This window comes from Galleria mellonella, unplaced genomic scaffold (genome assembly GCF_026898425.1).
Source record: "Galleria mellonella isolate WM207_F2 unplaced genomic scaffold, CSIRO_AGI_GalMel_v1 utg424, whole genome shotgun sequence".
NCBI classification, from domain to species: Eukaryota; Metazoa; Arthropoda; class Insecta; order Lepidoptera; family Pyralidae; genus Galleria; species Galleria mellonella.
The window spans coordinates 2,942,681-2,966,918 of NW_026442097.1; the positions used below are offsets into that span (position 1 = coordinate 2,942,681).

Below are 24,238 nucleotides of genomic sequence, written 5' to 3' on the forward strand. Positions count from 1 at the left end.
ACGCTGCTGCCCATCTCTCGCCTTCCCTTAGTCGCCTCTTACGACACCCACGGGAAAGGAAGGGGTGGCCCATTCTCTGCCGAGATCACATGAATTCTTTTTATACATAACTAATATTATAGATCAGTATTTAACAATACTAAAAAAATGTCTGTTTATAGTACATTACTGCAGCGGCCAGCAACTGAGGCATTGATGGACGAACGTACAAATATGGGCTGAGGCGTAGCCGAGGCACACATATGTGAGTCCATCAATGCCTAGTTGTAGCCAAGGCTTGTATAGTACATTACTGTATCGGCCAGCAACTGAGGCATTGATGGTCCATCAATGCCTAGTTGTGGCCAAGGATTATATAATACTTTTCTCAAACAATGCGCGGAAATCAAATACACAAATTTACTTTTTAAGTTCAATGACGAATAACGAACAATAATAATTTTTCACGCGCCATAATGTTCCTTTTTTTTCAATAAACAGCTTTCTATTTGCAAGCCAGTTCGAAATTTAAATAAAACCTTGTATTAGTTACCTTCTTAGTAGCCATGTTTCGAAGTAAAAGGTCATTCCATTTTTAAATTACAGGACAGATATGAGTTTACATAATAATTTATCTGGCTACAAAACACGACAGATATGGATTTTCATACAACTTTTGCCGGCCGCTGCCCGCATGTATCTGGCCAGTACGGCAATTTTGATTTATCTCGAAGAAGATCGTCAAAATAATGCTCACATTTCCAAGCATGTTTGAGAAAAAATTATTATTGTACACGTATAGTACATTCTTTAGTTGCATGGGTAATATGTTAAAACAACTGAATTCATTGATAAACGTGAGCTATGTTTCACAAGCGTCAGATCAGGTGACACTTTACACTTAAAATGCTGTCTTCTAGTTGTTACTCTGTATAGTCTCTCCTAGTATATATATCATGCATAGATTATATAAATAGAGTGTCTTTCATTCTCTTTTTCATACGTTTTTGCGTGATGAATGAAGTTATGATTGTTTCCTTTATAACTTCTATATTTATTTTGTCTTATAATTTCTGCACCTTTTTAATGCATAAAAACCCATTTTATTTATTAAATAATTAAATATAGATACATCAAGACATTGTGTGCGTCAGTATACAGAAGATTAATATAAAAAAGAATCAGCTAATTGTCAAAAAGTTGACCTATATTTGAGTCTCTCTATATAATCTCTATCTATATAATCTATCAGGATATATACTCGTTTTAGAAAAAGTAAATAAAAAATATATATTTCGTCAAAATAAATTAGTGAGTTGATATAACTATTGAACCGGTAAGCCCAGGTTACCATGCTATTTTCACCAATTAAAAAAAAATTATCGAACCGGGTTTTTCCAGTAGGTTAATTAATTACTTGTGTCAATGAGAGTGGGTTGTTATGTAAAATGATACAGAAATGTCTAGTTACTATTTGTGAAATTTGTATATGTATGTATGGGAGCGTGGGCTTGTGTGTATGTGTTTATGCGCACGTCTCTCTCTCTCTCTCTCTCTCTCTCTCTCTCTCTCTCTGTGTGTGTGTGTGTGTGTGTGTGTAATGGATTTATAGCATGAACTGTTATTGCAGTATGTATATATATATATATTTAAATTACAATTAAGAAAATTATAGTTCCTATTTACTTATTTACTATTAATTTCGTGTGTGTGTGCGCATGTGTGTACGCGTGTGCGTGCGCATCTTACTCTCTTTTTCTCTCTCTCTCTGTGTATGTGTGGGTGTGTGTGTATGTGCGCGTTTATAATAGGTTTATAGCGTGATTTATTATTGCAGTATCGTTTCTGTATATATATATATATATATTGATATATTAGTCTGACATTTAGATAAACACAGTAGCAACTGGCGTCACAATTTCTATATTTAGCCACACAGGGCCGCGTGTACTGTGTAATTGTAGGATATTTCAGGATACACCCGAAATAACTGGTTTTAGGTCGTGTTTTTGAATAATTAAAGCGTGCTCGCTTACAAACAATTTTGCTAAATATTGCTTTTTTTTTATACAACTAAGAATGGCAAACAAGCTGACGGCCCACCTGATGGAAAGTGGTAACCGTCGCCTATAGATATGAGCAGTATCATGGACATAACAGAGTATACCGTTTCATGATACCCCTAATGCGTTGCCATTCCTGAGGATTCAGATGGTTCCTCTTTACCCAGTAAATTCACGCCATATCCCACCCTTCAAACCGAAACACAGTCATGCAAACACAACTGCTTTACGGTTGAAACACGAATGGGACAGAGGAACCCGAGCAAACGACTTGCTTGAGCGCCATAATATTGGCCAACTTAAAAAAGAAAGAGATTCTCAATTCGGTTGTATTTTTTTATATATTCGTTAAAAAAATACTAAAAAAAAATATCTTACCAATATATCTTTCGTCATTTTATATATTTAATAATTTTTACTAATAATATAATTTTTTTATTTTTTTTTCTCTTGTGTGTATATATATATATATATATATATACATGCAAATATTTTACATTTTATATAAAAAAAACTGATAAACAGAATTATAATCCAATTACATTATTTAACTTGACTTTACATATTAAAAGTCTAGATTATAGTACATTATGTCATTTATATATATATATATATATATAAATGACATAATGTACTATACTGGCAACTATTATAATTTATCTAGTTCATGTATATTTTATTAATAAAAATAGAAAATTCAGTATATACTTAAATTAAATCTGATTAAACTGTGTATTAGTACTGAAATACCCTGTGCTAGTGTTTGTAAAAAAAATTGTTCATCTAAACTGAAGAAAACATAAAAGTAAAATTTAAGTTCTACCTGGTTGTTATAAAGATCAATTAATGATTCTAAACCATATAAGTATCAATCAACACTGATAAGAATGTATCCTTACTAACAACAAGTGTTTTTGAAGAGAACTATTAATAAATATTATATAGCTAATAATAAGTGCAAGTGACGGTCGAAGGTCAAAGCAGACAAGCAATTAATTCAAACACCTTCAATAATTTAAGTTTTTATAAATATCAACTGTCAATTGACGAAGATTATAATTCAATATTTGAGAAGGGACTTCGATGAGTATCTTGGTCTCGCGGCAACATTAAACTACTTGTTCACCGAAGGCTGATGGTTCAAATCTCATGTTATTTCAAAATTTTATTTACTTTTTTTTTTTTTTTTAATACATATTTATATATTTTATTGAAGTGGAAATTTATATTAATCTAGAAGACTTTTATGACATTTTAGAACATTTTATGACAATTTTCTTTTTTGAAGTGAAGATTATTTTTATTGAAGAGCGGAAATTATTTAATTTTGACATTTTATTTTTTAATTATATTATTTTTATTGATTTATTTCCCGATTTTATAAATAAAGAACAAGACAATGGCATATGAAAACATAACTTACCGAAAACCGATACGATCAAGTTCATTGCATGATATTTCTGACTCTCATTCATCGATACTTGATTCAACTATGATGAGTTTACCTAATAACACATCGTTTAGTGATAGTCAAGTTCATGCAGAATTGACAAAAAAAATAAAAGACCTTACGAATGAATTAGAGATCGCTTCACCAAGAAATTGAAAATTTAAACACTGAAAATTTTAAATTAAAATCAGACCTTGACAAAAGCTGCAAATTAGTAGAATCTTTAAAGAAGGTACATTCATCTCCGGTAACTCCTTTATCAGGACGAAAGAAAAGAAATCCTACCAAAAACAAACCAGCCACTCCAGCAAAGCCATTATTATTAAGCAATTCTACTGTTGATCCAAGTCTAGAATCTAAGAATTCAAACAAAGATCAACAGATATTTATATCTGACCACCCAGAACAAACTATTGAAGAGAAGATGAATAAACAATTAAAATTAATAAATGTAGCAGAAGAAGAAAAGCCAAGTGACAGCCAAAAACATAGAATCGAAATAAAACAGCATAATTTGAAAAGAAAAATTATTATTATAGCTGATGGTCAAGGAAAAAATGTACAGAAATATCTTCAAAAATTAGTTGGAGAAGAATATATTGTCAGCTGTTTCTGGAAACCTGGAGCTAAACTACAAGAGGTTCTCTTTTCAGAAAAAAAATCTATTGGCGAGTTAAACAAAAATGACTTCGTGATAGTACTTGGTGGAACTAATGATAGAAATCCCTACGAATTTCAAATGTGCATAAATAAGTGGATTGAATCTGTACCTAACACTAACATTTTGATTTCCGAAATACCATATAATTATCATTTAAACGAAAGAAAAATTAATTATGAGCTAAAATTTATATGTACTAAATATAATAACACAAATTTTATTGATATGCACTATTACTATGAAAGGCCTAGACGCAGTTCTTTTGCACTACACATATGTCAATTACTGCTCAGAGAAATCTTGCGGATTGACCACAAAATAAAATATTACAAATATATAAATCAAGTTTTAAATTCAAAAATAATTTCCCCAAATTTAATAGAAAAAGGTACCCAAACAGACGAAATTATAGAAATACAGAATATACCAACTTCGCTTTTTCGTAAACAATGAAAATAAAGTCCCCGACAAGAATAGTTATTTCACGTTATTTCATCAAAATATAGCGGGTGTTTTGAATAAATCCGAACTGTTAGAAATAGCCTTAAGAGACTTAACAAAAAATGAAACGTTAGATGTTGATGTAATGTGTCTTAGTGAAACATTTATTAAAAAGGGCACTGAAAATTTATTAAAGATCCCCAACTATAAATTAGTGTCTTCATTTTCTCGAGATACCAAACGTGGAGGTAGCTGTATTTTGATTAAAAAGGGACTAGAATTTAAACAAATTACTGCTTTAGGACAATTAGCACAGAAATTTCTATTTGAGTGTTCTGGGATCGATATCATAACCTGTAACATAATTGTCATTTGTATTTACAGAATACCGGGAAGTGATACGTCAGTATTTATTAATAGATTGGAAGAATTATTAGATTTAATAACAAAAAAATATAAAAGTAGAAAAATCATTCTTTGTGGGGACTGGAACATCGACACCTTGAAAAAAAAATAAAACATCTAACGAATTATTAAGTGTACTTAAAAGTTATAATTTTGAAATACATATAAAATATCCAACAAGACAACAATCTTGTATTGACCAAATCGCAAGCAACGTAAGAAATGTGAATGCTAAGCTTCATTACTTAGGGTTATCTGATCACGAAACTGCACAAACTATTACACTAAAAACAAATAAAAGAAAAAGTAACACGTCCTGGACAGAATATAGAAGGGATTATAATAAATTTAACATTAATAAGTTTCGTGAATGTATAAGGCAGTTGAGTTTTAGTGAAGTGTACGAGCAAGTGACTATAAATAAAGCATTCGATACATTTCATAAGCTAATATTGTTATTTTATGATTTATGCTTTCCGATAATTAAAATTAAATTTAAATCAAATAATCAGAAATCTATATGGCTATCAAAAGGAATAAAAAAGAGTTGTGTCAAAAAGAGAATATAATATTTAAAATTTAAACACGCTAAACACAATAAAAAAGTAAACGCGAAAACTTACAAGACCTATAGTAAAATTTTACAAAAGTGTATTCATACTTCACAACAAGTACAATGTAAAAAATATATAGAAACAAGCAAAAATAAAGGGAAGGCTATATGGAAATTAATTAATGATAATATTAATAGTGAACATGAAAATAGACAAATTGATATGATTAAAATTGATAATATAATACATAATGATCCAAATATAATATGCAATTTATTCAATGACTATTTTGTAAATTCAATAAGTAAAAATTCGACGTTAAATTCTAATTATACTGATAATATCAGTAAGAATGATAATGCCAAAACAATATTTTTGACACCAAGTAGCGACACTGAAATTATGGATATTATAAAAACATTAAAAAATACAAACTTAGTAGGTTATGATTCAATTAGCACAAAAATTTTGAAAACATGCTCTACTCATTTATGCAAACCATTATCCTACATTATTAATATGTCGTTTGAACAGGGCTGTTTTCCAGATGGTTTGAAAATGTCTATAATAAAGCCATTACATAAAAAAGAGGATGTAAGTGATATGAATAATTATAGGCCTATAGCACTTATTCCAGTCATTTCTAAAATATTTGAGAAAGCTATGCTAAAAAGGCTAAATGACTTTATGACTAAAAATAATATCTTGAATCAAGAACAATATGGATTTAGGAAAAACAGCTCAACATCTTTGGCTTGTTTTGATTTAATAAAATCGGTAACGGAGGGATTGAATAATAGAGAGCACGTAGCTGCAATATTTTTGGACTTGACTAAAGCTTTTGACTGTTTAGATCATAATATTGCATTAAATAAATTATATAAATACGGAATAAGAGGAAATGCACATGATTGGCTAAAAAGCTATTTACAAGATCGCAAACAATGTACAGAGACGTTTAAAATTATCAATGGCTATAAAAAAATTTATAGATCTATCCCAAAATTAAATAAAGTAGGAATTCCTCAAGGAAGTATTCTTGGACCATATATTTTTTTGACGTATATAAATGATTTGCCTAATATAATCACACATAAATGTATACTATATGCTGACGATACAACTATATTAATAAAATGTAAAAATAAAGATGACCTAGAAACACAAATTAATGACACTTTACAAAATATTATAAAATGGCTAACAGAAAATAATTTAAAAATTAATTTAAATAAAACCAAAATAATACAATTTGGCACATATCATTCAAAATCTGTGAAAATGAATATAAATTATCAAAATCAACCAGTGGAATTAGTGGATAGTGTCAGATTCTTAGGTATAACTGTAGATAGACATTGTAATTGGAAGGCCCATATAGAGGCCTTGTGTAACAATCTCCATAGATTCGTGCATGCGATACGAAAATTAAGACTATCAGTATCAGAACAAGCTGCATTGAGCGCTTATCATGGATATGTCTCCTCCATACTTTCATATGGATTATTAATATGGGGAAACTCTACAGAAATTTCCAGAGCATTTGTTGTACAAAAGAAGTGTGTTAAAGCTATATGTGGTGCAAAAACTAGAGAAAGTTGTCGCCCTCTTTTTAAGAAATTAAATATTCTTCCACTGCCATGTATGTACATTAGAGACCTTTGTATATTTGTAAGGGAACATGCTGGCTATTTCAAAAGAGTATCGGACTCAAAAATACGTGTAACTCGACCAAATGACAAATTATGTGTACCAAAGTGTAGATTAGATTTACATAAAAGGAATGCATATTGTATGGCTATTAAAGTTTACAATCATCTACCAAATTACATTAGAGAAATAACAGCCCATACAGTGTTCAAACATAAACTTAGGAATTGGCTTTTATGTAATAATTTTTATACCATCAATGAATATTTAAATAAAAAAAACAAATGTACTTGACAGTCTATACTGGAGATGTGATTGACGCTTTGGCTCTTGTTTTCTTTTCTATTTACTGTAATAAATTATGTGTGTGTTAAGTAGTATGACTAATAAGGGGAAATATAATGTAGAATTCTGTAATTTTTTCATATTGTTAATAATTTGCACGCCGACATAGAGGCAGAATGTATATGGGAAATGTAAACCTCTTTCATCGAAAACTACCTACATTCTAGCAAAATAAATTCATTTCATTTCATTTCATTTCATTTCATATATATACACGTATACAGAATCGTTACTGCACAAGCCCACGCTCTCATACATACATACACAAATTTCACAAGTAGTAACTAGACATTTCTATTTCTGTATTGTTTTACATAACAACCCGCTCTTATTGACACAATTAATTAGTTAACTAACCTACTGGAAAAACCCAGATCGATATTTTATGTATATATATATATACACATAACAAGCAATACAATAAATTTACAAAATAGAAAAATGTCAATAGGGGTAAAAAGATCAAGAAGAACCCTTACTGTACCCATGGGGTACTTTTTATCCTGGCCACTAGGACCAAGTCACTGGTAAATGTCATTTATTTACATAAATACCGATCCTACTTTCCTGTTTAATATCACTAATAGATCGCATGCGACTCGAACCGACGAGACCTCTCCCCCGTCGTCCACTTAATTGATTACAAATTACTCGTATAATGTTCTATATATTAATATGGATAGACAGACAAACACTGTAACCATAAATATAGATTTACTAGCTGACCCCGCGAACTTCGTACCGTTTAACAGTCGATTCTTTAATTTTTTAGTTTTTTTAATACTTATTCTGCTATTCGCGACGCCGGGTCAGCTAGTAAGGTAAAAAAAGAAAAAAGAAAGTTAATAAGTCAACAATTACAATTATGTCAAAAAATAAAAACTATAAAACACGCCGTGCCACGTCACTCAATTGCTTTGTCTTCCCGGAACCTCTCCACTTTATGACATAGTATTAAAGTTCAAATTGACTTTTAAGTATCCCATACAAATCGTTTGTATGGGACTATAGAAAAGTATTGTTTATAGACTTTTTTAGGGAACTCTTTAAATTCTTCTCTCCGTAAGAACCATCCTTGTATTTCAAGAAATATTCTAGAAAAAGAATTAGCGAAATCGGTTCAGCTGTTCTCGAGTTTTGCGCTTAGCAATACATTCAGAGATTCATTTTTATATTATAGATGTAGTTTCCATAAGTATATGATTAGATTAGTAGCTTATAATTAGTTAAGCATAAGTTATTTTTACAGATATTACGAAGAGTCCGTAACTTTAAGTGTAGCAACGAATAAATATATATTTATTTGTAAAAAACATGGTAAATATACAGATGTTAAATAAATAAAAAAAATAAATAAATAATAAGTCCACATAACTTGCCATAATTAGACATTTTACCAGAGGGAGACTTTGTACAAAAGTCGTTTGCTTGGCCACCTCTGTCGTATTCGTGTTTCAACCGTAAAGCAGTTGGGTTTGCATGGCTGTGTTTCGGTTTGAAGGGTGGGATATGGCAGTGAATTTACAGGGTACAGAGGAATATCACCTGAGTCCTCAGGAATGGCAACGCATGGGGGGTATCATTATTGAAATAGTATACTCTGTTACGTCCATGGCAATGCTCATGTCTATAGGCGACGGTTACTACTTTCCATCAGGTGGGCCGTCACCTTGTTTGCCATTCTAAGTTGTATAAAAAAAAAATATTTATTTATTTAAACTTTTAATGCACAGTAAAATTCTATGTACATTTGGCGGACTTAACACCGGACGGTGTTTTCTACCAGTTAACCATTGGGCAAACAGAGAAATACATAGGCAGTGCATTTTTCTATATATCCTAGGTTAGTTAGTACACAGAATATTTTATGTATTGATTCACGCGATCAAAATTGCAGGATGGAGCTAGTACTGAAGTAACAAAACACATACAAGTAATAAATGTAATATAAAAAAGTTTAAAGGAATTTCTTTATCATTTTCCATCTGCCCATCATACCCCCCATGCGTTTCCATTCCTGAGAACTCAGGTGTTATTCCTCTGTACCCAGTAAATTCACGCCATATCCCACCCTTCAAACCGAAACATAGCCATGCAAACACAACTGCTTCACGGTTGAAACACGAATGGGACAGAGGTACACAAACATTCAGTAGTTTTTGCATGAAAGAGTAACAAACATTAATCCATTCATCATTTCGAGCTTGCACAATTATAATATTAACAGGGTATTTTATTGCTTGTCAAACAGTAATAGTTTTGTAAAGATTTGGGCTTATTTTTAGAAGCACTAAATGATACGCGCTCGATCAAGCCGCTTGAGGAACTTGTAGGCGATAGAATACTAACAGGATGCTAACTCCTGCAGCTGCTGAAACTCGGCCGGTGAGAGTTTGTCCCATTGAAACCCAGTGGCCGCAGTGTTAGGCATATCCCCCTGTAACAAACGGATAGACATCTATTATTCAATGCTCAAGATGTGTCTCATGATTGGCTGGACAGTTTCTAATAAAATATACCAGGATAAAGTTTTTTTTTTTATACAACTTAGAATGGCAAACAAGCTGACGGCCCACCTGATGGAAAGTGGTAACCGTCGTCTATAGACATGAGCAGTACCATGGATATAACAGAGAATACTGTTTCGCCCATGATACTCCCCATGCGTTGCCATTCCTGAGGACTCTGATGTTATTTTTCTGTACCCAGTAAAGTTTTTTTAATGAGTGATAATGGAATAGTAACCCCACCCTCGCTATCGGTATACACCGGCGGGGCACCAGTGAAGGATGATAGATGAGGACGAAGCAGGTCAGTTAGCACATCGTGACAAATTTAACAAGAATTGTTCACGATGGTTTCGAGGGGGAACCACGTGGAGGTCAACCTGATAGGGTAGCAATGAGGCTAGTTATCAAACTCCATTACTAACAATCCCTTTCCCCCCTTTAGGATAGAGTTAGGATTGGTAAGATTAAGTTAGGATAATTCAATCTTAATATTTTGTTTAAACTGCTATAGAAATGAAAATAGTATATTTAATATAATAGATTAAATATATATATATATTATTAACTAGTTGTTTCCCGCGGCGTTGCCCGCTTCTAACTATGTAGTTCCCGTATATCATCCCCATTGGAATCCTTCATTAATCCGATCTTAAATTGTATTATATACTTAAATGATAATTACGTACCTAATACCCTCATAAAGTGTCAGCCAATTCAACTGATCGGTTATTTTATAGCATTTTATATGTGAATCTTTAGATTGATATAACTTTTTTATTTATCAACCGATTGATGTAAAACAAACACCAAATGCTAAGTGAAGTTAATCGCAATACATTAGTGGAAACCGCGTTCAAATTAGTTAAGCCGTTTCTGAGATTAGCGTGCACAAAACCAGACGAAAATTCTAAAATTCATTGTTTTGGGTTCCATTACGTTTATAACATAGTCTTTCTTATATATCTTCCGTGTACAGATAACGACCAGTTACGATTTTATTATATGTATTGACTGAACGATTGATTTGGATTCTATTTGCTTATTAGTTACTTTTTTAGAAAAAAAAAAAGACTTCTGTGTAAATCATAGTATAAAATAGTATTCCGCCATCTGCATACTTTTATCTTTTATACTACGCTATGGTTTTATTGCGGCGTTTTTCATCAGTAAATGGAGCGATTCAAGAGAAAGGTTTATACATACATTTCAATATTGTTTATTTACCTATTTATTTTGGCGTAAATTTACTGGGTACAGAGGAATAACATCTGAGTCCTCAGGAATGGCAACGCATGGGGGGTATCATGGGCGAAACAGTATACTCTGTTATGTCCACGGTACCGCTCATGTCTATAGGCGACGGTTAGCATTTTCCATCAGGTGGGCCGCCAGCTTGTTTGCCATTCTAAGTTGTATAAAAAAAATTACCGATTTAAATGATTCTTTTTACCTTTATAAAGCTATAGTATTTTATTTGAAACTAGCTGTTGCCCGCGACTTCGTCCGCGTTTCCGTCGTTTTTCTTAAAATAAATAGCCTATGTCCTCCCTCACGATTCAGTGGTTTTGATGTAACAGACACATTTCCCTTCACTGCTTTGCTCCTATTGAGCGTAGCGTGATGAAAAGTATACTATAACCTGCCCAGGAGTATGAAGAATAATTGTACCAAGTTTCGTTAAAATCTGTCGAGTAGTTTTTGTTTCTATAACGAACATACAGACAGACAGACAAAAATTTTACTGATTGCATTTTTGTCATCAGTATCGATCACTAATCACCCCCTGATAGTTATTTTGGAAATATATTTCATGTACGGAATTGATCTCTCTACAGATTTATTATAAGTATAGATAAACCGTGCGAAGTCGTGGCAGATTATTTGTATCGCATATAAATATATGCCATGGGAGAAACAGCATCCCCATATAATAACCTATCATATGTCAGCATATTGAACACGTCCATACATTGTAAAAGGGTATCATATTATCCGCCATATCCGGACATCGATCACTGTCCGGATATCCGAGTTGACGTGTCAATGGACCTTCATCAATGGATCATAACCGGGTCACGAATTAGTAAATTATCATCGAAAATTTGATATTACAATGAGCTTGTGTACTACTTAAAAACCGACTTCAATGGTGATAAAACCAGCTATATCAATTTTCATAAAACTTTTACTACTCCTATACAGAAATTATACAGCCCGTATTACTGGCTGATAATGTAGCTCTTTTTTTATACAACTTAGAATGGCAAACAAGCTGACGGCCCACCTGATGGAAAGTGGTAACCGTCGCCTATAGACATGAGCAGTACCATGGACATAACAGAGTATACTATTTCACCCATGATACCCCTAATGCGTTGCCATTCCTGAGGACTCAGGTGTTATTCCTCTGTACACTGTAAATTCACGCCATATCCCATCCTTCAAATCGAAACACAGCCATGCAAACACAACTGTTTCACGGTTGAAACACGAATGGGACAGAGGTACCTAAGCAAACGACTTTTGTACAAAGTCTCCGTTTAGTATTCTGAATTCAGTATTTATTGTTTCATTTATACTCTTACTGAATGTGAAACATAACCATAATAAATTCATTTATTACAATATATGTTATGGTCGAATTTCGACCACGCAGCGACCACTAGTATTGAGTAAATACATACTCGTAAATATCTGTCGAACATGGCTCTTCATGTTGACAACATATTAATACGATGCAAGATAGCAGCGACAGAAACCCGGATATATCCGGTTCATGTCGGGAGTACACGTCCGCAGTTTATCAGATGAGCTCCGGCGACAGAACCGGTTAACCGGTTATGTAATATGTAATAAATATATATATATATATATATATATATATATATATATATATATATATATATATATATACATATAATAAAGCTGTAAAGGTCGAACATTTGTACGTAGAAAAACCAAGTCAGGGGGATGTTAGAAGTGAAATAGAATACGTCTAGATTTTTTAAAAATTTTTGTTTCTCTGCTTGTCTGTTTTTATTATTTTATATTATAATTAGTTGCACCGACAAGAGGAAACTCTTAAATGAAAAAGAAAGCTTGTCTGTTTGTACGGGCTAATCTCCGAAACTGTTGGACCGGTTTGAATGAAATTTTGCATGATAGTACTATACATCCCTGGTCAACATTTTAGATTTACTTTTAATTACGGAAAATTAAAGAGTTCCCGTGGGATAGTTAAAAATCTATAGTAACTTATACAGCCTAGTATACAACCTACTTAAGTAAAGTCATTTTGACATAAGGCAAAGAGTGAGAACGACACGTCATTTGTTAATTTTGGTCCAGTATTCCCAGACATCTATACTTATATAAATCTGTAGAGAGGTCAATTCTGTACATGAAGTATATTTCCAAAATAATTATCTGGGGGTGATTAGTGATCGATACTGATGCCAAAAATGCAGTCAGTAAAATTTTTGTCTGTCTGTCTGTATGTTCGTTATAGAAACAAAACTACTCGACGGATTTTAACGAAACTCGGTACAATTATTCTTCATACTCCTGGGCAGGTTATAGTATACTTTTCATCACGCTATGATCAATAGGAGTAAAGCAGTGAAGAGAAATGTTGGGAAAACGGGAGAAATTACTCCATTTTTAAGCTTCCGTCGCGTGTGCAGCCTTAATGGCGACTTTTTAAAATGTAAAAATGTCCACTCGTGCGACGCCGGGACGGGCCGCTAGTTATTGAATAAATAAAAAGAGTTTTTACGCATTAAAAAGATGCAACAATTATAAAACAAAATAAATATAGAAGTTATAAACAAAATAAACTAATAATACTACTCGTAAACAGAAACTAAACAGCCCGTATTACTGGCTGATAATGTAGCTCTTTTTTTATGCAACTTAGAATGGCAAACAAGCTGACGGCCCACCTGACGGTAAGTGGTAACCGTCGCCTATAGACATGAGCAGTACCGTGGACATAACAGAGTATACTGTTTCGCCCACGATACCTTCCATGCGTTATAATTATAAGAGGAATAACACCTGAGTCCTCAGGAATGGCAACGCATGGGGGGTATCATGGGCGAAACAGTATACTCTGTTATGTCCACGGTACTGCTCATGTCTATAGGCGACGGTTACCACTTTCCATCAGGTGGGCCGTCAGCTTGTTTGCCATTCTAAGTTGTATAAAAAAAAATAAAACCGAAATTAAAAAAAGAACAAACTCTGAATACAAAAGATATATGGCAACACAGTGACTAATAAACAATTAACAGTACAAGTAATTTGTTAGCAGAAATAAATAATTCTTCCCATAACTTATTTAGGTCTAATACCTTAAGAGTATTTCTGTGTACAATAAACAATTCATAGGTATTAAGTGGCGTATCGTCAGATATCTGCTGTCGACGTGGATGGACCTTTAGTAATCCCATAAAACGTAATTAGAACTGCCATGTACACCGTTCTGTAATCTCATAAAAATATGTTTTTCTTTGCGAGTACAACAGGTGGCAAACGAGCATGTGGTTCACCTGGTTTTTTTTTTTTAATGGATGATAATGGAATGGTACCCCACCCACGCTATCGGTATACACCGGCGGGGCACCAGTGAAGGATGATAAGTGAGGATGAAGTAGGTCAGTTAGCCCATCGTGACGAATTCAACAAGAATTGTTCACGATGGTTTCCAGGGGGAACCACGTAGAGGTCGACCTAATAAGGCATATTGCTAGCAATGGGGCTGTCAAACTCCATCACTAACAATCCCTTTCCCCCCTGGTTCACCTGGTTGTAAATGACTACCGTCGCCCATGATCACCTACAACACTAACGGCATTGCAGGTGTGCTGCCGGCCTTTTATATAATATATGAATAAATTAATGAGTATACTTTATTTGCATTATACAATATAGGAAATAAGCAAGACAATTTACAAACACGACGATACAATTGTATAAGTACAGTGAGGCGGTCTTATTGCTGAGAGCAATCTTGTTATAATAAGTAGATTAATAAATTATATGTATTTGATATTTTTGTGCATTATAGGTTTTTTTGTATTTTAAGCATGAAAATTAATTCACTCTTGCGCCACCTGCCCACTTCTATATGTTTTCCTTTAACCAAAGGTTGTCTGTTAGAGTTTGCCCTAGCGATAAGACCGCCTTTTGTAACTTTATGTGTATATTTAAATCTGTATTTATTTATAGATAGATAGATAGATAGATACTCTTTATTGTTTCCTCCAAAAGATTACAATAGTAAACTTATTATAAATATAAATAATTACAAGAAATAAATCTGTATTTATGTTACTGTATTTCGTATTGTGTATAATAATTAAAATGATAAAATTATGTCTTATCGGATTTTGTACATGGGAGATATTTGAGAATAATTTAAAAATTTTATCCACAATGTTTCATAAATACACTAAGTACTTGTGACATAACCAGTTATCAACCGACTTTTAAACTTTTTTAAAAAGTCAATTATGGTCATTTTTAGAATTTTTATATGCATCGTGGAGAAAGTTAGGTGTTAACAGCATTTTCAAACACGGTGTTCGACGTATAAGATCTTCCATTTTAATTTCGAACTAAAAACTTAAATTTTCAACTAAATTTAAAAAGTAGGAAGTTCTCAATTTAATTGTATTTTTTTTTTATATGTTCATTACCTCATAACTGTGTCATTTACAAACTGATTTGGAGAGTTCTCTTTTTACATGAAATTATCCCATAGAAATTATATCAAAATTGGTTCAATATTTTGCAAATCAAAATAACTGGTTGTACCATGACTGAAATCGATTCTTTTCTTATTGAACACTAGTGGTCCGTCCTGGCTTCGCACGGGTGGACAATTTTACAACATTTTACATTTTTATCTGTACCTACCTAGCTACCTATTTCATAGATATGCCCGTTCCCACCTGCCCCTCTACCGCACCGCTAAAGTAAGTATGAATAACATGTACAACGCAACAGCGTTATTTTTTCTATTTCTATGACTATGCTGATTTGAACAATTCAAAAAGTAATCTACATAAATTGAAACAGTTTTGAAAACAATATGATTTATTTGGATAAGGATTTAAAAAGAAGTATAAATAACAATATTTACACAAACAAAATGCATACATAATTACATAAACTTAATCATATAAAAGCATGATAAAGAGGCAACAATGGGCGGCCTTATCGCTAAATAGCTATCTCTCCCAAACAACCTTAGGATGGAGGGAAATAATTAAAATTGTGTCTGATCAAGGCGTAACAGAAAAATAATAAGACAAAAAAAAGGGAGAAAAAGGTGTTATAAATAAATATTGGAACAATATTTTAAAATAATTTTAAATAATAAACAACTTCCATGTGCAGATATTGTCTATTTATTAAACAATTTTATTGTATCTGTAAGAACAGGTTATTTTAACATACTCGTAGCAGAAAAGATTCATTACTTACCAATAAGAAAACTCACCTACATTATTCATGTTTAACCAAGTTACCACTTCGATTACACTAAGTTTCCATTGCCAAACTTTGTGCCCACACTAAAACTTAGTAATCTGAACATATGTACAAGCACGTAGTATGAAATAAATATTTGTTAGAACTCCGAATTCAGATAGTATTAGGCTAAATGGGAACGCATTGCCAATTTCTACCAGGTGGCTGCTTGTAATTTGTATAAATATAATAAGTTTAGAGAAAGATTTTGAGTTCAAGTAGATTTATATATAATTATAAGCTTGCATGTTAATTTATCTTAAACTGTTGTTATGTATTAATTTGTTTTTTATACAACTTAGAATGGCAAACAAGCTGACGGCCCACCTGATGGAAAGTGGTAACCGTCGCCTATAGACATGAGCAGTACCATGGACGTAACAGAGTATACTGTTTCGCCCATGATACCCCCCATGCGTTGCCATCCCTGAGGACTCAGGCGTTATTCCTCTGTACACAGTAAATTCACGCCATATCCCACCCTTCAAATCGAAACACAGCCATGCAAACACAACTGCTTCACGGTTGAAACACGAATGGGACAGAGGTACAAAAGCAATCGACTTTTGTACAAAGTCTCCCTCTGGTTATTTCATTTACAAATTTTTGTTAAATCAATGTACCGCCATTTACTCTCTTTGTTTAGCGTAATGGTTGTAAATTGTACAGAATGTCATTAAGCATTAAGTCCGCCAAATATACATACATAGAATTTTATTGTACATTGAAATTTATATATATTTTTTACAACACAGGGGGTAAACGAGCATGCGGCTCACCTGATGGTAAGTGACTACCGCCGCCCATGATCACCCACAACACTAAAGGCATTGCAGGTGTGCTGCTGGCCTTTTAAAAAGGAATATACTCTTTTCTTGTAGGTTATGATGTCGTGTCGGTTCGGAAATACTGCTGCTGGATGTTGATTCCAAAGAGTGGTTGTGCGTGGAAGAAAGTGTTTTGAAAAACGTACGGTGGAAGACCGCCACTCGTCCAGATGGTTGGGATAAAACTTTAGTTTGTAGCTGGTTGTACGATGGTGAAAATCAGCAGCAAGTATCAATCCGAACAATTCCTTAGAGCACTCCCCATGATAAATAAATAAAAATATTAAGGATTTTTAGTACGGTGTCATTTCAGCCTCTAATACCTTTAGCTCCGTCCCTTCCGGGTCGACCCTGTAAGATGAATAATGCTTGCAACCGAACCGCCGGGCATCTTTACCCGATTAGCTTCTTAACTGATCCGATCCGTTGTCTATGTGACATGGGTTATTGCGTGGACTTTCCCTGAAGAGTATTTGGACGTAGCGATGGTTGTCTCATCCGTCATACTCGTAAACGGAACGTAAACTCGTTTTTGCCTTCCCCATTAGGGGAGTTTTTCACACTTGTATTCCTAAAGGTCTAGTTTAAAATCTGGTGTATGTTCCAAGGTTGGCAAAGGCCAAGAAGATGCCGAAACACTTGATTAAAAAATTTAGGGTAGTTCGGAATGAGCACCAGGCCACCTTTTCAGGATGGCGGTGGACAAGGTAAGGATAGCCAAGTTCATCACCAACTTGTGGTAGGAGAGGGCACCTTATGAAGAAGTACCTCTTGATACACCATCTCAAAGTGATGCCTTTCATTGGTTTCACTGGTTTTAATCAGAGGGAGACTTTGTACAAAAGTCGATTGCTTGGGTACCTCTGTCCCATTCGTGTTTCAACCGTAAAGCAGTTGTGTTTGCATGGCTGTGTTTCGGTTTGAAGGGTGGGATATGACGTGAATTTACTGGGTACAGAGAAATAACACCTGAGTTCTCAGGAATGGCAACGCATGGGGGTTATCATGGGCGAAACAGTATACTCTGTTATAGTCCGTGTACTGCTCATGTCTATAGGCGACGGTTACCACTATTCATCAGGTGGGCCGTCAGCTTGTTTGCCATTCTAAGTTGTATAAAAAAAAAACACTTCTGTAATCCACGCGTACGAAGTGACAGGTAAAAGTTAGTAGAGTGTAATTTTTATAAAAAAAAGCAGTGTTAAGCTGTGGCGAATAACTTATATATAAATATACTTATGGGGAATTATGGGATAAATGATTAATGTTTGATATTAACTAAGTGAAAATCTTTGGCCATTCTCGACAAAGGAGGGAAGCGGAAAATTAACAAGGGCAATAAAGACAGGTAATTAACTCCGGCTGGATTGTTGAGGATCCGCCGGGAGTCTGCTCAACTTGACACGTTAATACAGCCATCTACAAGTGCCTATTGCACTTGGGTGGGAATGATTTATATTAAATTTTTAAACCGACTTTCAAATAAAGGTGTTTATTTATTTATTCATTAGTACATGTATGTGTACAAGGCAGACTTTTAAGTGCTTTATGCTAAGATTTAATGGTTATTTGATGGTTCACCTTTAAGCATGTGATTTCAACACACGTGTATTGGACGACGTTTTAAGAGGCGATTAAAATGACTTAATGGTCGAGGGTTGGGCAGCAGTGACCCTCTTAAAACATCTCCTCTGTCCCCTTCGTGTTTCAACCGTGAAGCAGTTGTGTTTGCATGGTTGTGTTTCGGTTTGAAGGGTGGGATATGGCGTGAATTTACTGGGTACAGAGGAATAACACCTGAGTCCTCAGGAATGGCAACGCATGGGAGGTATCATGGGCGAAACAGTATACTCTGTTCTGTCATGTCTATAGGCGACGGTTACCACTTTCCATCAGGTGGGCCGTCAGCTTGTTTGCTATTCTAAGTTGTATAAAAAAAAATTCTCCAAAGAAAAATTTCTTGTCAACCCGCCGGCCAAGCGTGGTAACTACTGTCATACTCCCCGTATTGGAAAGACAATTATAGCAGTGGACAGTCAACGGCTGATATAAAAAAAAAATACAAACTTTTACCTTTTAAGGCTGCATTTTCAGGAATAAAAAAAAAATAGAAAAAGCATGTTCTTCTTTTAAGAAAGAATATTCTCTTTTCTTGAACATTTCAATACTATACCAGTTAAGAAATAATACTGCAAGCAAGAAAATGTCTCGAGAGATGGCCTCTTCAGCCAGCGCCACCCGGCGAAGAAGAACGAGACGTCGAAGAAGGGACTCTGACGACCCGTCTCTTTCGACGTTCGGGCCTGGGGCAGCAACCGCGGGGGCGGCTGCTGTCCCACATAGGCCCTGAGGCGGAGGCGTGCGCGTGTTCCCGCATGCCCCCCCCCCCCCCTCCCTGGAATGGAGCGGATTCCGCTAGACTGAGTAGAGGCCCGCTGCAAGTGCGAGCCATCGCCGTCGAGGCCGCGGCAGACTGCTGACGTGCCCCCGTTGCCCCGACATTGACGCGAGTAAGGAACACCGGGGGGTTTTAGCCGGTAGGAGTCCGGCAGTACCCATATATCTCTCCGAGGTATATGGGTCTGCATGAAGCATTTACCCTCGTCAAAAAAAAAGTAAGAAAATGTCTACAGAAAACTCTGATTACGTGTAAAAGGGACTAGTGGAACTGATCTACAAAACTCTGGCAGGCGGTAGGAAGCCCTATTATGGGATATGATAATATTGTTCAATCCGCGGGCTTCCACTTATGATAATAAGGGTTCCGTACAAGATATATGATAGTACTCGTAGCAAAACACGATTATTAGGGTCTTTTTATGGGTTTTTAAGAGACTTCCAAAAAGAAAGCATGTTCATTCCGAATTATTTATGACTACATTACGCAATTTCGTTGCCAGTTGGTAGATTTTAAATTTTGCGCTCAATTTTTTTAAAAATAGAATGGGCCTCTTTGTTTGAGAGTAAATTAGATAATTGAGAGTGGCGAAATAATAAAAAAAAAAAAACTCAGTGCGTCATGAAATATTCGTTGCCCAAACTCAGTCATGGAAGAAGCCAATAATGCAAAAAGAAATGGTCAGCACAGACGAGGAGCTTAAGCAGAACTATAATCAAGACTAACAGAAGTTCTCATTGCAGCGCTTATAAAAAGGAGATATTTGTCTATAAAATCTGTAAGGTGTCACTGCCAAGGGCGGCAAATTTTGCTAGAGATGTCAAAACCTATAAGGCGTCACTGGCAAGAGTGGCAAATGTTTGCTTAGGGCGGCAAAATCTGTAGAGTTATTGACAAGGGCGACAAATGTTTGTATTGGGCGGCAAAACCTGTAAGGTGCAACAGACAAGGGCGGCATATATGTTAGACTGAGACGGCGAAAATAGCTAGTTATTGCTTTGAACACATCTACAGTACTGGTTATTTTGTTTGTCAAATAGAGATCCTCTTTTTTGAAGTTGGTATAATCACATCATTTCGTATTCGAGTAAAAAGATTTTCAAGTAGAGCTCTGTCACATAAAATGCCCGATTAACGATGCCATTGGATATTGGAGCGTCGACGGCGGCCATAAAATGGTGGGAGTTTAATGTAGGGATATAGGTATTAAGTACTCAATACATAACCGGTAGCGATTATAAATAATTCACTTTTATCCCTAACTATCATCGTACTTTCTTCCACGCACAACCACTCTTTGGAATCACCTTCCAGCAGCAGTATTTCCAAACCGATACGACATCGTAACCTTTAAGAAAAGAGCATATTCCTTTTTAAAAGGTCGACAGCATACTTGCAATGCTTTTAGTGTTGTGGGTAATCATGGACGGTGGTAGTCACTTACCATCAGGCGAGCCGCATGCTCGTTTACTCCCTGTGTTGTACAATAATAACCAAATAGTTTACCATCGACAGGGAGTTCACTCCCATACCTTACCTAAATGGTTGTGTACAGCTCGTTTTCAGAGACGTTTCCTCCCACGAACGCTTACGTTATGAAATAAGCTCGAGGTTTTTCCAAGAGACTACAGCGTGAGGTTCTAAAAAGGGGTAAAGAGGTATTTTCAGGATCGGCAACACACGTGTAATGTCCCCGATATTACAGACGTTCATAGGCTACGGTAACTACTTACCATCAGGTGGGTCGTATGCTCGTTTGCCACTTCCACAAAAAAACTTCGTTCACGTAACCAGGATATGTTTATTGATCGTAATACGTAGAACATACACTAAATTTTATGTTTGTCGGTGACGTGAACAAAGATGCGGGTACAAAGCAGTGATAATAAATACACTTGAATAAAAGAAGCTATTGGAATAAGTAGCTATTCAAATTTTAATAGAAACCAAGGATTGGTACTTCCTAGTGCATGGGAGCCACTTCTCGATGCTTCGATGTTCGAGATGAAATGTGATACTCTGAGCATTGTATGTAAATACATGACGGCTTACCATCACAACTAGAGGCATTATCATGACAGATGAAGAGAAAGACTACGAAGCCCAGCCGTTTATACCCGAAGAGTTCCGATCACCTTTTTTCTCATCTGTAACAGCGCCGCGAGTTTCTACAGCTCGCGTTTAGCAGACCGAGGCGCGCAGATACGCTTGCGTTTTTTTTTAATGGGTGATAATGAAATAGTAAACTCGCCTGCGCTATCGGTATACACTGGCGGGGCATCAGTGAAGGATGATAGGTGACGATGAAAGCAGGTTAGTTACCCCATCGTGACGAATTCCATTAGAATTAACTACGATGGTTTCCAGGGGAACCGCGTGGAGGTGGACCTGACAGGGTATATTGCTAGCAATGGGTCAATTAGATTCCATTACTAACAATCCCTTCCCCCCTCCCGATACGCTTGTGTCACAGCCGCTCATGAATAAGGATCACGAATTGATCCCGAAACTAGTCTAGCTTTCTTAATCGTATTACACGTAAGTTTAACCGCTGGTTATTTCATTAAAATATAATGTGCGCTTACGAAACCTTTAACAATAAAAAAATACATTTGATTTAATTAAGACTCTCTTTTCAAAGTCGGTAAAATTACTGCGTTGTACAAATAAAGTGCTCGGGTATATTTTTTCTCGGCGTACAGATTAATAGGACATTCGAACGGATCTCCGAGGGGCCCTATAAAAATGCCAGTGCAGACTTAATGCGAGAACGGCTGACGACTCGAGGGCCGTGCGACGGCACAAAACACAAGCGATAGCGATATTCATAGTCTTTTAATGATTCTTATCAAGTTTTGTTGAAATAACCACGTAAACACTATTATGCCCCACAAAAAAAAAACCGTTTTCAATTGTGACAAACACAATTAAAGTAGATTTTTTTTTGTTAATTTAATTTAATAATTTACCAGAGGGAAACTTTGTACAAAAGTCGATTGCTTGGGTACCTCTGTCCCATTCGTGTTTCAACCGTGAAGCAGCTGTGTTTGCATGGCTGTGTTTCGGTTTGAAGGGTGGGATATGGCGTGAACTTACTGGGTACAAAGGAATAACACCTGAGTCCTCAGGTATGGCAACGCATGGGGGTATCATGGGCAAAACAGCATACTCTGTTGTGTCCATGGTACTGCTTATGTCTATAGGCGACGGTTACCAGTTTCCATCAGGTGGGCCGTCAGCTTGTTTGCCATTCTAAGTTGTATAAAAAAACATTAATAATTTATTATTAATCCAGTTATTTAAATTCAAAAACGAAATGAATGAATCGATTTTGATAAAAGTTCTATAGGACCAGTCTGTAAGTATTAAGAGGGACGTTACTGTCTGTCCATTCCTTGACCAATAAGTTCCCTTAGTCGCCTCTTACGACACCCACGGAAAAAGAGGGGGAGGGCCATTCTATACCGGGGCTACACAGCGACCACAGACACTGTACAATTTGCTAAAGCTTACAAAGTTGCTCCCGCGAAAGCTTATCTCTTGCACCTCCACTTAAGGAATTTCATATCTTCACCAAGTTTCATATTAAAGTAGATTGCTTAGATAAGTTAAGGAAATATATGTGTACTAAATTATTATGATACCCTGTTCGACATATTGGTGACCATTGATGGTACATTAGTACCTTAAGCTTTTTAAGTAAATTACTGGTCGCTGCGTGGTCGAATTTCGACCATAACATATATTGTAATAAATGAATCTATTATGGTTATGTTTCACATTCAGTAAGAGTATAGACAAATAATATTAACAGGCAAACAATATTAATCTATTCTCGATTTGACCGCAGACTTTAACAATAAACAAAGGAGTATAGTATATGCGTGTGTGTGTCAAACATATGGTAATGTGTGTAATGTTTTTTTTACTGATTAAATATATTATTTATGCATAATTTTAAAACTATATTAGCATTCGGAACTCCTTCTCTATATAAACTATAAGTGTGCCGCATTTCATATTTCTTCGTCCATGCAATGTTCGTAAAAAGGAGTACAAATTTTTTGCTTCACGTTTTAATATATAGATTTACAGGGTACTGAGGTACAACACCTGAATCCTCAGGAATGGCATCGCATAGGGGGGGGGGGGGGGAGGTATAATCTGTTATGCCCACTGTACTACTCATGTCTTTATATATTATAATAATTATTACTGTAAATAATTATTGTTATAATCCCGTTCTATCCTGATCCATCCTTTTGTATCCTATTCTTTCTTATTTTATCCTATTCACGTAACCATACGTTACGTACGTATGTTACGTACCATACGTACGTAACCATTTAGGTAGGGGGAAAGGGATTGTTAGTAATGGAGACTGAGAATCCCATTGCTAGCAATATACCCAACCAGGTCGA

The 24,238-nt window shown here is 35.0% G+C and overlaps 1 protein-coding gene across 2 annotated transcripts in view; it reads right to left on the reverse strand.

Annotated features, from left to right (window-relative positions):
- LOC113513442 (diacylglycerol kinase 1) overlaps positions 1–24,238 on the reverse strand; it is a 129,634-nt gene that overhangs the window by 62,026 nt on the left and 43,370 nt on the right. For both annotated transcript variants that reach the window (XM_031914403.2, XM_052898357.1), the window contains exon 2: positions 9,898–9,985. In XM_031914403.2, coding sequence (XP_031770263.2) covers positions 9,898–9,979 — 82 coding nt within the window. In that variant the 5' untranslated portion in view covers positions 9,980–9,985. The remainder of the gene's footprint in view (positions 1–9,897; positions 9,986–24,238) is intronic.